The sequence below is a fragment of the Coregonus clupeaformis genome, chromosome 25 (genome assembly GCF_020615455.1).
Source record: "Coregonus clupeaformis isolate EN_2021a chromosome 25, ASM2061545v1, whole genome shotgun sequence".
Lineage (NCBI taxonomy): Eukaryota > Metazoa > Chordata > Actinopteri > Salmoniformes > Salmonidae > Coregonus > Coregonus clupeaformis.
Genome location: NC_059216.1, coordinates 2,608,841 through 2,623,622, shown reverse-complemented (window position 1 = coordinate 2,623,622; position 14,782 = coordinate 2,608,841). Strand labels below are relative to the sequence as shown.

The 14,782-nt window shown below is 44.9% G+C and overlaps 1 protein-coding gene across 1 annotated transcript in view; it reads left to right on the top strand.

Moving 5' to 3' along the window:
• LOC121539731 (usherin-like) overlaps window positions 1-14,782 on the top strand; it is a 158,367-nt gene that overhangs the window by 56,293 nt on the left and 87,292 nt on the right. The window contains exons 8-10 of the mRNA XM_045207408.1: window positions 8,276-8,354; window positions 8,388-8,493; window positions 13,352-13,573. Of these exons, the coding sequence (XP_045063343.1) occupies window positions 8,276-8,354; window positions 8,388-8,493; window positions 13,352-13,573 (407 nt within the window). The remainder of the gene's footprint in view (window positions 1-8,275; window positions 8,355-8,387; window positions 8,494-13,351; window positions 13,574-14,782) is intronic.

Below are 14,782 nucleotides of genomic sequence, written 5' to 3'. Positions count from 1 at the left end.
TGTGTTTGAGTGTTAGGTAGAGCTGTGTTTGAGTGTTAGGTAGAGCTGTGTTTGAGTGTTAGGTAGAGCTGTGTTTGAGTGTTAGGTAGAGGTTTACATTAGTCGTAATAGCCGGCTTTTGCCCTCCCAAAAAAGCTGATAAATAAAATTGCCAGTGGCTAATTGTCCGGGAGAAGAAAAATAAATTCCATTGCAAAATAATGCTTTTTAACCTATTCCTTGATGGAAATACCAGTCGATGTAAATACATTTGACTGGTCATGCTTATGGGTCTATAGGGTAATTAGCATAATTTAGTGGAATTAAATTGGCTTGTGTGTGTTCGTTAGTAGTTATTATGTAGCCTATCTTATTTATCACACGCGCACAGCATAAAGATACAGAGCCTATATTTGAGCGGTTATATTGTCAGACTACAGCTCCTCACACAGCTCATTCGTTGCTGCTGGAGTGAAACATGCTTTTATAAGCCCAATCAGTGCGCAACAATTCTAAATGCAATCGCGCGTTAAAAACAGTTTTGATGGCCACGATTAAAAATATCTACTATTTTTATTTCTCATCTGGTAATTGAAGCCCGCCTCCCATTCAAGTGCATAGGCAATGGTAGGCAGGCTTCAGCATGTCACACACCACTTTGCAATTAGCTGGAGGCAGTATGCATTTTGAAAACATATACTGCATTGTTTGAAACCTGAACGTTTTACTTCATATTATGAGGCATGTCTTACCTTGCTTCAAAGTAAAAACATATTTTATAAAGACTTCCATATGCCATTGAAACCAGTAGCCTATTTCTCTCATGTTCTATTGGTTTTCAAATCAACTTTATTTTACTGTCCAGTAGCCAAACTTCAATCCTAGTAATATTAGCAACCCATGCTAGTTGTTGCATCTCCCTCTTTCTAAATTTTGAATGGATAATTTCATCTCTGTCACATGAAACCGCTTGTGCAGTGTGCTTTTGGCAACGATGTTTACCCACTAATTTCATTACAGAACGAACATTTGTGCGTAGCCTACTGCCTTATGCGCATTGCTGCGCTTATAATGTGAAGAAATACTAGTTTATCAACATTTTAAGCTAAACACTGGTATGTTGCATCAGCCTCATTGTTTTTTAAAGTTTTGTTGATGTAGCCTACTGGTTGTATGAATTTGGGATCTATCGTCACACAAGTTTCCCAGAGTCTGTTTGCAATATGCAATTTCTATCTCGCACAGAACGACAAGCTGACCAATAGAATAGGTAAGCTTTTCTACTATGGGGAATAGTAGATTGACATAGGCTAGTGATTTTGCTGTTCGTTACTTGTTGGCTGAGGAAAAGTAAATGTGGACAGTTATTCTAACATCTTCGAAGTGCGCATCGGAATTCGGTATCCTCGAGTTGCATGTTCTGTTAATATGAATTACCATAATCTAAATGTGATTTCTGTCATTCTGAGCACCCTGGGTGGACGCCCTAATCAGGTTACGGGAAAAAAAGTATTTAGTCAGCCACCAATTGTGCAAGTTCTCCCACTTAAAAAGATGAGAGAGGCCTGTAATTTTCATCATAGGTACACGTCAACTATGACAGACAAATTGAGAATAAAAAAAATCCAGAAAATCACATTGTAGGATTTTTTATGAATTTATTTGCAAATTATGGTGGAAAATAAGTATTTGGTCACCTACAAACAAGCAAGATTTCTGGCTCTCACAGACCTGTAACTTCTCCTTTAAGAGGCTCCTCTGTCCTCCACTCGTTACCTGTATTAATGGCACCTGTTTGAACTTGTTATCAGTATAAAAGACACCTGTCCACAACCTCAAACATTCACACCCCAAACTCCACTATGGCCAAGACCAAAGAGCTGTCAAAGGACACCAGAAACAAAATGGTAGACCTGCACCAGGCTGGGAAGACTGAATCTGCAATAGGTAAGCAGCTTGGTTTGAAGAAAGCAACTGTGGGAGCAATTATTAGGAAATGGAAGACATACAAGACCACTGATTATCTCCCTCGATCTGGGAGATCTCACCCCGTGGGGTCAAAATGATCACAAGAACGGTGAACCACACGGGGGGACCTAGTGAATGACCTGCAGAGAGCTGGGACCAAAGTAACAAAGCCTACCATCAGTAACACACTACGCCGCCAGGGACTCAAATCCTGCAGTGCCAGATGTGTCCCCCTGCTTAAGCCAGTACATGTCCAGGCCCGTCTGAAGTTTGCTAGAGTGCATTTGGATGATCCAGAAGAGGATTGGGAGAATGTCATATGGTCAGATGAAACCAAAATAGAACTTTTTGGTAAAAACTCAACTCTTCGTGTTTGGAGGACAAAGAATGCTGAGTTGCATCCAAAGAACATCATACCTACTGTGAAGCATGGGGGTGGAAACATCAAGCTTTGGGGCTGTTTTTCTGCAAAGGGACCAGGACGACTGATCCGTGTAAAGGAAAGATTGAATGGGGCCATGTATCGTGAGAATTTGAGTGAAAACCTCCTTCCATCAGCAAGGGCATTGAAGATGAAACGTGGCTGGGTCTTTCAGCATGACAATGATCCCAAACACACCGCCCGGGTAACGAAGGAGTGGCTTCGTAAGAAGCATTTCAAGGTCCTGGAGTGGCCTAGCCAGTCTCCAGATCTCAACCCCATAGAAAATCTTTGGAGGGAGTTGAAAGTCCATGTTGCCCAGCGACAGCCCCAAAACATCACTGCTCTAGAGGAGATCTGCATGGAGGAATGGGCCAAAATACCAGCAACAGTGTGTGAAAACCTTGTGAAGACTTACAGAAAACGTTTGACCTGTGTCATTGCCAACAAAGGGTATATAACAAAGTATTGAGAAACTTTTGTTATTGACCAAATACTTATTTTCCACCATAATTTGCAAATAAATTCATAAAAAATCCTACAATGTGATTTTCTGGATTTCTTTTTCTCATTTTGTCTGTCATAGTTGACGTGTACCTATGATGAAAATTACAGGCCTCTCTCCTCTTTTTAAGTGGGAGAACTTGCACAATTGGTGGCTGACTAAATACTTTTTTCCCCCACTGTATATGGGTCTGGTAAATTAAAATGTTGCCGGCTGTGTTTGTGTGTTACATAGAGCTGTGAGGGTAGGACAGTACAGAAGGCTATCTTTCTCCCTGCACCTGTGGTGTGTGTGTTTGTGGGGTGAGCTTCAGGAAAGCTGAGACAGAGGCTCCATCTCCCTCTGTGTGTCAAACACAACCAAGCTCTTTACAGAGAGAGAGAGGGAGAAGGGGGAGGGGGTATGGGGGAGTGTGTGTGTGTGTGTGTGTGTGTGTGTGTGTGTGTGTGTGTGTGTGTGTGTGAGTGTGTTGGATTTGGGGCTTTTCCGACACGGCTTCTCAGCTCAAGTCCCCAGATAAAATACTGCCCTTTCCTCTCTGAAGAGTGTGTGTGTGTGTGTGTGCGTTCTTCTGTGTGTGCGCTTGCATCTGTGTGTGCACGTGTGTGCACGTCCGTGAGTAAGCATGCATCTGTGTGTGTGAGAATAAAGCATTGCAGCAGTGCTCAGTAGACTCCATGCTGTGTGTGTCAGTGTCCCAGTCCAGACTGTTGTTGTGGTGATAGTAGACAACCCAGGGCTGTTTATTCTCTCCCTGTGTGACTGACTGGCACACACACACACACACACACACACATTCACACACACACACAAATCAAATCCAGCTTTATTTATTAGCACATTTCAAACATGGAGTGAAACACAATGTGCTTTACAGGAAAAAACTATGAAAAGAAAAGCTAAAATATTTACTACACAACAAACATATGATAAAAAACTGAGCAACTAAAAGCCCTCTGAGGAAAAGCAAAGCTAAAAAGATGTGTTTTGAGATCTATTTTTAATATGTCCACAGCTTCAGCCCCCGTCAGGTTCTCTGGCAGGCTATTCCAGAGGCTGGGGGCATACTAACTAAAGGCTGCCTCTCCATGCCTCTTGGTACTAGGCATTCAGACAGTTAAAAGGTGCACAATCGTGAATTGATTTAAAAACCAATAGAATAATCTTAAAATTAATTATAAAAGTTACTGGCAGCCAGTGCGGAGTCCTTGAAACCAGTGTAATGTGTTCCTTCCGTCTGGTCAGTACCCGTGCTGCAGCATTCTGGCTTTCTTGGGTAGACCAGACAGCATTACAGTAGTCAAGCCTGCATTTTTTTATCATTTAGCAGACACTCTAATCCAGAGTGATTTACAGGAGTAATTAGGGGTAAGTGACATGCTCAAGGGCACATCAGCAGACTTTTCACCTAGTCACCTTGGGGATTTGAACCAAGAACCTTTCGGTTATTGGCCCAACGCTCTTAACTGCTAGGCTACCTGCTTGTGATAAAAGCATGGATGAGTCTCTCTGTATCAGCCTGAGAGAGAAACGGCCACACCTTGGCAGGGTGGTGAAAAGCTATTTTGGTCACATTCTTAATGTGTGATTCGAAATTTAGTTCAGAATCTAAAATAACACCTAGGTTTTTTACCTGGTGTTTTATCTTTATAGCCTGTGAATTAAAATATGTGGCTAGATTCTCTCTCTGTGCTTTGGCTCCAACAATAAGTACCTCGGTCTTGTCTTGATTTAGCTGGAGGAAGTTGTGAGCCATCCAAGTATTTAAATCACTAAAACAGTCTATTAATTTATCCGTGGAGCTAAAATCCTCTGGTGACACAGAAATGTAAAGATGTGTATTGTCTGCGTAGCAGTGAAAATCAATGCTGTGCTTTCTGATTATGCTGCTAAGGGGTGACATACATAAACTGAACAGTACCGGACCCAAAATCGAACCTTTTGGAATGCCACATGTGATAAGAATTTTCTCTGAGTTATGTCCACCAAGATTGACAAAAAACTATTGACCGGTTAAATAGGTCCTAAACCAATTTAGAACTGGACCGGAGGGGCCAACCCACCTCTCCAGTCTGTTCAGAAGGACATCATGGTCAACAGTGTTGAATGCAGCACTTAAATCTAAGAGTACAAGGACAGGGAGCTGTTTGGCATCTGTGTTGGCTCTAAGATCATTTACCACTTTAACTAAGGCGGTCTCTGTGCTGTGGTGGGCACAAAGACCAGATTGGAGTTTTTCTCAAATACAGTTGACACTTAAAAAATAATTTAGCTGTTTGAACACCAATTTTCCAGAATTTTTCTTAAGAATGGAAGGTTGGAGATTGGCCGAATATTGCTAAGAGCTGAAGAATCTAGATTACTTTTCTTCAGAAGGGGTTTCACCATAGCAGTTTTTAGTGCAGTGGGGAAAGTGCCTGTGAACAGGGACTGATTAACAATAACTTGCCACTTCTTCAGATATGCAATTAAAAACTGTTTTGAAGAATGTGGTGGGGATAGGATCGAGAAGGCAGGTAGAAGGCTTAAGTTGTGATATCACTTTCCTGAGCATGTCTGTGTCAACCAGGGAAGATAAATCCATAGTGCCTTTGCGTGGTAGGCTAGGGCACATATCATCAAGCTTCTCATCAGGTCTTGCTTGACTGATACCTAGCCTAATGTTGGTTATCTTATCTCTGAAAATTGCAGCAAACTCATCACATTTATATGTGGAGGAAAGTTCATATAGATTTGCGGGGGTAGGATTTATCAGACCATCAATGGTCGAGAAGAGCACTCAAATGATTCAGATTAATAGTGATCAACATAGAAAGATGAGCCCATCTGGCATTTCTAATTGCCTTGTTATATATGCCAAGTTGCTCTCTCAGAATATCATAATGGACCTGCAACTTTGACTTTCTCCACTTCTGCTCTGCCTTTCTGCAATTTCTCTTTAATTGATTCGTTTCCTAACTCATCCAAGGGGCTCTTGGTTTGGATGTGGCCTTTTTCAACTTTACTGAAGCTATGGCATCAATGGTTGCCCTTAATTTGCTATAAAAGTTATCAACTAAATCATCACAAGAGGATGGCAGAATATGTGGTGGAGTATTGTTCCTACACTCAATAAAATCTATAGCAACTTCAGAGGTAAGATAGCATTTCTTAATAATGCGTTCAGTATTACCATGTGCTATGGGCAACAAGGTAGTAAAAAATATTAATAGATTCAATGGCCTTGGAGTCAGTCTCTTTGTCAACATGAGTATTAAAATCGCCCAACACAATGATTTTATCATGATTCTCAAGGACAATAGACAATAGTTCAGATAAATCAGTAAAGAAAGCGGGGCACTGCTTTGGTGGCCTATACAGGGTTATGAACAGCACTGGTGGCTGACATTTAAACAGTATAGCATGATTCTGAAAAGACCCAAAGTTGCCAAACAAAATGTCCTTACAGCTGAGAGCATTAGTGAAGATAGAGGCTGTCCACCCTTTTTCCCTTTTCTGATAGAGTATGAAAGGCTGTAATCCGGGGGGTTAGGGGCTTCAATAAGAGCAGCACTACAGTCTGATGACAGCCATGTTTCAGTGAGAAACATGCAATTAACTTTGTGCTCAGTAATGAGGTCATTCACGAGAAAGGTTTTACTTGTGATTGCTCTAACATTTAAAAGCGCCATATTCAATGAGTGTGGGCCACTCTGCCCCTGGGGCATCTGCCTAGAGGTAACCAATTGAATAACAACCAAATAATTAACATTACAACCATGTTTTCTGACAGTCTCCAATCTATCAGAATGGTAGGAGATAACAGTTTGTATAAACTCACTAGAAGGCGGAGTTAAAGGAACATAAATTAGGTTACTCACAATAACCATAGTGCCATTTCTACAGGAGTTGATATGGTTTCCAAGTCCTCTGTTGCTTATTCTGACAGGGAGAACTGGAGCACTACTAGACCCTGTCCGTCAGTCTCTAAAACAGTTTGCGATGTTGCTGGAACTAATCCTGGAATCCCTGCGGTTAGGGTGAATCCCGTCTCAATTAAAAAGTGCTGGTTGCTCCCACAGCAAGTTGTCACAAAAAGAGACATTCCTGTCGTTGCAAAGTTTCTTCAGGTACTCGTTCAGGGCAAAGAGTCGGCTGAAATGTTCTGAACCCCTTTGGTAGCACAGGAGGGGGTCAGAGATAATTATTCTCTTCCCTGTGCTAGCGAGGGTGTTTAAAAAATGTTTGTAGTCCGCCGTTAGTTCCTCAGATCGCCTAAAACAAAGGACGATGGTGTCAATATTGAAGTGGTTGGCCAGGAGCGTGGGCAGGAGGGAGTTGATGTCATGGACACGGACTCCTGGGTGACAGTGGACCTTGGTCGGTCCACAGATCGTAGACAGGCCAAAATCTCTCACCATCAAGCTGCCCACAATGATGGTGTTCCTGATGGAATCCAATGGGGATGCAACCTGCTGAACTGCGGTGGCCGTGGGGGAGGGTGCCACTGGGCGGCCTCCGGCTGTTGGTATGCACTCAGGATCCGTACTGACTCCCGGGGCTGGTAGGTCCGTCTCAAGCAGGGCAAAGCTGTTTGATAGCTGGATCGGATCTTCTCGGACAGATGAATGGAGGCCAGACTGCCTCCCCGATCTCCTACGCCTTTGCGAGTGTCCAGTCTCCCATGGGCCGCAGAGTTCCGCTTAAAATCTGTCTGTTGGATTGGGACAGATCAACGGTGCCCGACTCATTGACAGCTTTGCTCTAGGAGGCATTTAAAACTGAGATTTGGTTTGCCTGGGTTACAGCAAGGTCGGTGTACTTAGAAAGAAAGTTATCCTTTTCTCGCAGCCGAGTTAACAGCCAGAGGATCTCTTCCCTAAGCTGCTTGATGGTGGTGCTTTTTTCATTGAGATTATCTACAGATGTACAAGGCTAATTGTATTTCATGCAGTTCGTGTGATTGAGAACTATTCACATGTGTCTGTTGTATTGGTTAAAAACTGTAAGTACCAGAATGCCTTACGACAGGAAATGAGAACAGAAATGATTAGCCATGTTGTGCGTTGGCTAGCTACCTCCCTTTCTTTCATTGTTATGCAAAGTCTGAAGTTGTAATAAATTATTGAATTCACTAGAATAACCTTTAATCTCATAACTGACATTCTCAGTCATAACACTGAAACATAGTTAATCTATACTGAATAAGTCAATGGAATATTCGCAGGCAGCAACATTACGTCCAGCTCTAAAGTTGGCCTAACTATCTTTCTATTTTCAGATCTTCCATGGTTTAGTTCCTGGTCTACGACTCTCTCTGCAACCAACAAGACCAGCAAGAACCCTATAACGTTGTTCTTATTCATCCTCTGTACGACAGTGTGGACGTGTGTCATTAATGGCTGTGTCCTGTCTGGTTTTAGGTGTTCTATGTGATCCTGCAGTTGGTCAGTCCCCAGCCAGAGGCCCTGCACATCCAGAGGAGATACAGTAACAGCAGCAGTAGTAACAGTAACAGTAGCAGTGTAGAAACAGAGTGGCTAGACTGGCAGTACATGGCCAGAGACTGCAGCCTGTTTGGTCTGCAGAACAATGGACCCCTGCTCAGACCAGACTCTGTCAACTGTCTACAGTTCCCCAGGTAAGGAGCCGCTCAACACTAAGCCCACACTTTTCTCTCTTTCTCTTTCTCTAACAGCAATCAAACAGACTCTTCTTTACACACACAGACACACACGCACGCACACACTCAACTCCTCCTGTCCTAATCTGTGTCTGCGCAGCCAGAGACAGGCTCCATCTTTGATAGGAATAGAGACTTGTGGGATAGTAGCATAATGCTTGAGAGCTTTGAAGAGCAGATCTTGAGGTAGAGTGTGTGTGCGTGCATGCCTTTGTTTGTGTGTGTGTGTCTGTGTGTGCAAGTGTGTGTGTGCAAGTGAGTGTGTGTGTGTGTGTGTGTGTGTGTGTGTGTGTGTGTGTGTGTGTGTGTGTGTGTGTGTGTGTGAGAGAGGAGCCGGTCTTGGCAGTGTTCCTGGTAGTGTGTTCCCAGATTCCAGATCTGCCTGAGCAGAGTGGAGTTGAGAGGGACTGAAGGGGCTTGGCTGGGGATAGAAAACACACTTGCCAGGCTCCGATTAAACACAGGATCACACGCACGCACACACACACACACACACACACACACAAACTTTTAGGATCAGTAAGTGTTTGATGTCCACCAATCACAGTGATGGAACACCCACAAGAGCAGTGAACGCACAGTAAGGTCAGAAGGTCTCTCTTTCACCCTATTGGCCAAACATGGATTCCTCTTAGAAATGAAGATTAAACTGATGTTTTTAGATTAATATGATAAAATAAATCAGCAACACTGTAGGTTGGCACACTAACACAGTCTGTTAGTACATTAGAGATAGCTTTGAGGTCTTTGAAAGCCTTTGATCTCTGCATCAAACTCTTGGTGTGTGCGAGTGCGTGTGTGTTTGTGTGTGTGTGTGTGTGTGTCTAGAGGGGGTCTTCAGGTGATTGTGTTTAGAGCAGATGCTTAGCACCAAGTGTCTCAATATTTAAACACTCAAAACTCAAAAACAGAGGTGCACACACCAGAAGGTAAGAGAGACTGGGTACGCTAGGTGACAGAAGGAAAGAGAGACTGGCTACGCTAGGTGACAGAAGGTAAGAGAGACTGGGTACGCTAGGTGACAGAAGGTAAGATAGACTGAGTACGCTAGGTGACAGAAGGTAAGATAGACTGGGTACGCTAGGTGACAGAAGGTAAGAGAGACTGGGTACGCTAGCTGACAGAAGGGAAGAGAGACTGGGTATGCTAGGTGACAGAAGGTAAGAGAGACTGGGTACGCTAGGTGACAGAAGGTAAGAGAGACTGGGTACGCTAGGTGACAGAAGGTAAAGAGAGAATAGGTACGCTAGGTTACAGAAGGGAAGAGAGACTGGGTACGCTAGCTGACAGAAGGTAAGAGAGACTGGGTACGCTAGGTGACAGAAGGTAAGAGAGACTGGGTACGCTAGCTGACAGAAGGTAAGAGAGACTGGGTACGCTAGGAGACAGAAGGGCAGAGAGACTGGGTAAGCTATGTGACAGAAGGGAAGAGAGACTGGGTACGCTAGGTACAGAAGGTAAGAGAGACTGGGTACGCTAGGTGACAGAAGGGAAGAGAGACTGGGTATGCTAGCTGACAGAAGGTAAGAGAGACTGGGTACGCTAGGTGACAGAAGGTAAGAGAGACTGGGTACGCTAGGTGACAGAAGGGAGGGAGAGACTGGGTACTCTAGGTGACAGAAGGGGGGGAGAGACTGGGTACGCTAGCTGACAGAAGGTAAAGAGAGACTGGGTACGTTAGGTGACAGAAGGTAAGAGTGACTGGGTACGCTAGGTGACAGAAGGGAAGAGAGACTGGGTACGCTAGCTGACAGAAGGTAAAGCGAGTCTGGGTACGCTAGGTGACAGAAGGTAAAGAGAGACTGGGTACGCTAGGTGACAGAAGGGTTGAGAGACTGGGTACGCTAGTTGACAGAAGGTAAGAGAGACTGGGTACGCTAGGTGACAGAAGGGAAGAGAGACTGGGTACGCTAGCTGACAGAAGGTAAGAGAGACTGGGTACGCTAGGTGACAGAAGGGAAGGGAGACTGGGTATGCTAGCTGACCGAAGGTAAGAGAGACTGGGTACGCTAGGTGACAAAGGGTAAGAGAGACTGTGTATGCTAGGTGACAGAAGGTAAAGAGAGACTGGGTACGCTAGGTGACAGAAGGGAAGAGAGACTGGGTACGCTAGGTGACAGAAGGTAAGAGAGACTGGGTACGCTAGGTGACAGAAGGTAAAGAGAGACTGGGTACGCTAGGTGACAGAAGGTAAGATAGACTGGGTACGCTAGGTGACAGAAGGGAAGAGAGACTGGGTACGCTAGGTGACAGAATGTAAGAGAGACTGGGTACGCTAGGTGACAGAAGGTAAGAGAGACTGGGTACGCTAGGTGACAGAAGGTAAGAGAGACTGGGTACGCTAGGTGACAGAAGGTTAGAGAGACTGGGTACACTAGGTGACAGAAGGTAAGAGAGACTGGGTACGCTAGGAGACAGAAGGGCAGAGAGACTGGGTAAGCTATGTGACAGAAGGGAAGAGAGACTGGGTACGCTAGGTACAGAAGGTAAGAGAGACTGGGTACGCTAGGTGACAGAAGGGAAGAGAGACTGGGTACGCTAGGTGACAGAAGGGAGGGAGAGACTGGGTACTCTAGGTGACAGAAGGGGGGGAGAGACTGGGTACGCTAGGTGACAGAAGGTAAAGAGAGACTGGGTACGTTAGGTGACAGAAGGTAAAGAGTGACTGGGTACGCTAGGTGACAGAAGGGAAGAGAGACTGGGTACGCTAGCTGACAGAAGGTAAAGCGAGTCTGGGTACGCTAGGTGACAGAAGGTAAAGAGAGACTGGGTACGCTAGGTGACAGAAGGGTTGAGAGACTGGGTACGCTAGTTGACAGAAGGTAAGAGAGACTGGGTACGCTAGGTGACAGAAGGTAAGAGAGACTGGGTACGCTAGCTGACAGAAGGTAAGAGAGACTGGGTACGCTAGGTGACAGAAGGGAAGGGAGACTGGGTATGCTAGCTGACCGAAGGTAAGAGAGACTGGGTACGCTAGGTGACAAAGGGTAAGAGAGACTGTGTACGCTAGGTGACAGAAGGTAAAGAGAGACTGGGTACGCTAGGTGACAGAAGGGAAGAGAGACTGGGTACGCTAGGTGACAGAAGGTAAGAGAGACTGGGTACGCTAGGTGACAGAAGGTAAAGAGAGACTGGGTACGCTAGGTGACAGAAGGTAAGATAGACTGGGTACGCTAGCTGACAGAAGGTAAAGCGAGTCTGGGTACGCTAGGTGACAGAAGGTAAAGAGAGACTGGGTACGCTAGGTGACAGAAGGGTTGAGAGACTGGGTACGCTAGTTGACAGAAGGTAAGAGAGACTGGGTACGCTAGGTGACAGAAGGGAAGAGAGACTGGGTACGCTAGCTGACAGAAGGTAAGAGAGACTGGGTACGCTAGGTGACAGAAGGGAAGGGAGACTGGGTATGCTAGCTGACCGAAGGTAAGAGAGACTGGGTACGCTAGGTGACAAAGGGTAAGAGAGACTGTGTACGCTAGGTGACAGAAGGTAAAGAGAGACTGGGTACGCTAGGTGACAGAAGGGAAGAGAGACTGGGTACGCTAGGTGACAGAAGGTAAGAGAGACTGGCTACGCTAGGTGACAGAAGGTAAAGAGAGACTGGGTACGCTAGGTGACAGAAGGGAAGATAGACTGGGTACGCTAGGTGACAGAAGGTAAGAGAGACTGTGTACGCTAGGTGACAGAAGGTAAGATAGACTGGGTACGCTAGGTGACAGAAGGGAAGAGAGACTGGGTACGCTAGGTGACAGAATGTAAGAGAGACTGGGTACGCTAGGTGACAGAAGGTAAGAGAGACTGGGTACGCTAGGTGACAGAAGGTAAGAGAGACTGGGTACGCTAGGTGACAGAAGGTTAGAGAGACTGGGTACACTAGGTGACAGAAGGTAAGATAGACTGGGTACGCTAGGTGACAGAAGGGAAGAGAGACTGGGTGTGTTCAGTGAATAATGCAGTAGGAGCAGCACCTGTTGTCCCTTGTCGGATTAAAAATCACAAGTTACTGAGACTGTCCTCTAACACATGCCCTCATACTGTACATACACACATACATGCACACACACACACACTCGTGCTGAGTGGTTAACTGAAAACAACGTTTTTTTTGTTGCTGTGAGCTAGTTTCTCTAGAGATAAATCAGATCCAGCCTGAACTGTGCGATGTGGTAGGCAGTTGTAGTTTCCAACAGGCCAATATTCGACATAGTTTAGTGCATAAAACGTGGTAATTAACTACAATGACCATAAACCATTGCCTATGTACTTGTCCAGTCTGTGTTTATGTTATGCCTGCTACAGAAGAGGTAGAAGGATGCACGGTCCTAAGACAGCCTAGGCAGAAGCTCTATAGAGATGAGATGATGACTTGGAATGAAGTAATAATGTCAACAAATAAAACAAATGTAATATACGCATGAATTGAAATATTTTATTATAGTAAAGTAATATGAATAAATAATGGTTAATAAGTGATAATCAGTAATGGGCAGTCACTACCATCATGGGACTTTTATAAATTGTTTTATTCTGTGTTGTTACAGCATTCAACACAAATAATCAGAACCAAAATCGAAAATGTGATTATTTTTGAATAATCTAACCGAAACCGAACCTACCTCAAAAAGCACTAATCGCTCAACACACACACACACACACACACACACACACACACACACACACACACACACACACACACACACACACACACACACACACACACACATACTTATAAAAAAGACTTGGTGGACACACACACTAACAGTGGGAATTCCTCAAAGTTTTCTTTCTGCTGTTGTTGACTTTGTCCTCTCTGTTTCAGTGATGTCCCATACTCCGAAGGTAACATCACCTTCAGTATGTTGACTCCAGAGCCCAACCTGCGCCCAGGCTACAACGACTTCTACAACACTCCCGTCCTGCAGCAGATGGTTCAGGCCACCCAGGTCAGGATCCACCTGAGCGGACAGTACCACACGCAAAATACAGGGGTGCCCCAACGCCACCGCTACTACGGTGTAAATGAGATCACCATCAGTGGAAGGTGAGAGACATAGTGACTATATAAGCTTGTTATGAACTGTTATGCACTGTTATAATCATTGATTGTTATTGGGGGGGGGGGGGACCTGATCCTAGATCAGCACTCCTACTCTGAGAAGCTTTGTGGATACTGGCCCGGGGCTTTCGAGATATACACCCCTGGTGTTCATGTTTAGTATTTCAACCACTGAAATGAAGCTAAATTAAAGCCTCTGACAAAGAAGGTGAATGTCTAATGGAAATACAGTCACTGAGGCCTAAGGTCACAGTCACAAATTAACAGTGGTCCTGCCACATAATCTACACAGGCTGTTATTAGGAACTTTATTCACATTGCCATAATTCCTCCATAATTCCACCATCACGCAGTTGATGAGTGAAGGTGCAGCCTTTCTCTGATAAGGGTGTTTGTGGAATAGGGTGTGTGTGTGTGTGTTGGAATGATGTCCCGTGATGAGAAAATGACCAAACTGCCATGACAGTTTAATGTGGCCGTCCCTGGCAGGGCTAGAGGTCCGGGGTTTAAGCTAAGGACCCCTGGCTTGCTGTCCCTTCAGATGCCCGTGTCATATTAGTGTGTTATTAACCTCTCTGAATGAGCCCACATTAGCGCAGGCCATGTCCACACACACACACACACACACACACACACACACACACACACACACACACACACACACACACACACACACACACACGCACACACACACATAAACACCCTGTATGTCTAGTGTGAGGTAGACCAGTGATTCCCAACCAGGGGTACTATGCCCCCTGGGGGTACTTGGCCTATCCAAGATGCCCCCTGGGGGTACTTGGCCTATCCAAGACTCATGAAAACATAGCCCTACTGGTAAAATGCACATGGGGGGGTACTTCAGGGGTTCAGTTGGTGGTACAGTAACCAAAAAAGGTTTGGAACCACTGAGGTAGACAGCAGTGCATTGTCGGCTGTCAGGGAAACTTAATTCAGGCTTGTAATGTATTCCTCCTACTGCGGGCCACTACAGGAACTCAATCTGTGTTGCGCTTTTCTTCTCTTTCCTCTTCTCTTTAGCCAGGCTTTAGTGTTTTCTGTCTCTCCAGAGGCACAGTCATCTTGTTATAGTCCTGTATACATCTCTTCATTTAACACCCTCCACTCTTATGCCTAATTAATGAGTAATTATGCCATTATAAAGAAGATTGTAATGTCAGTCCTCCCCGCTCT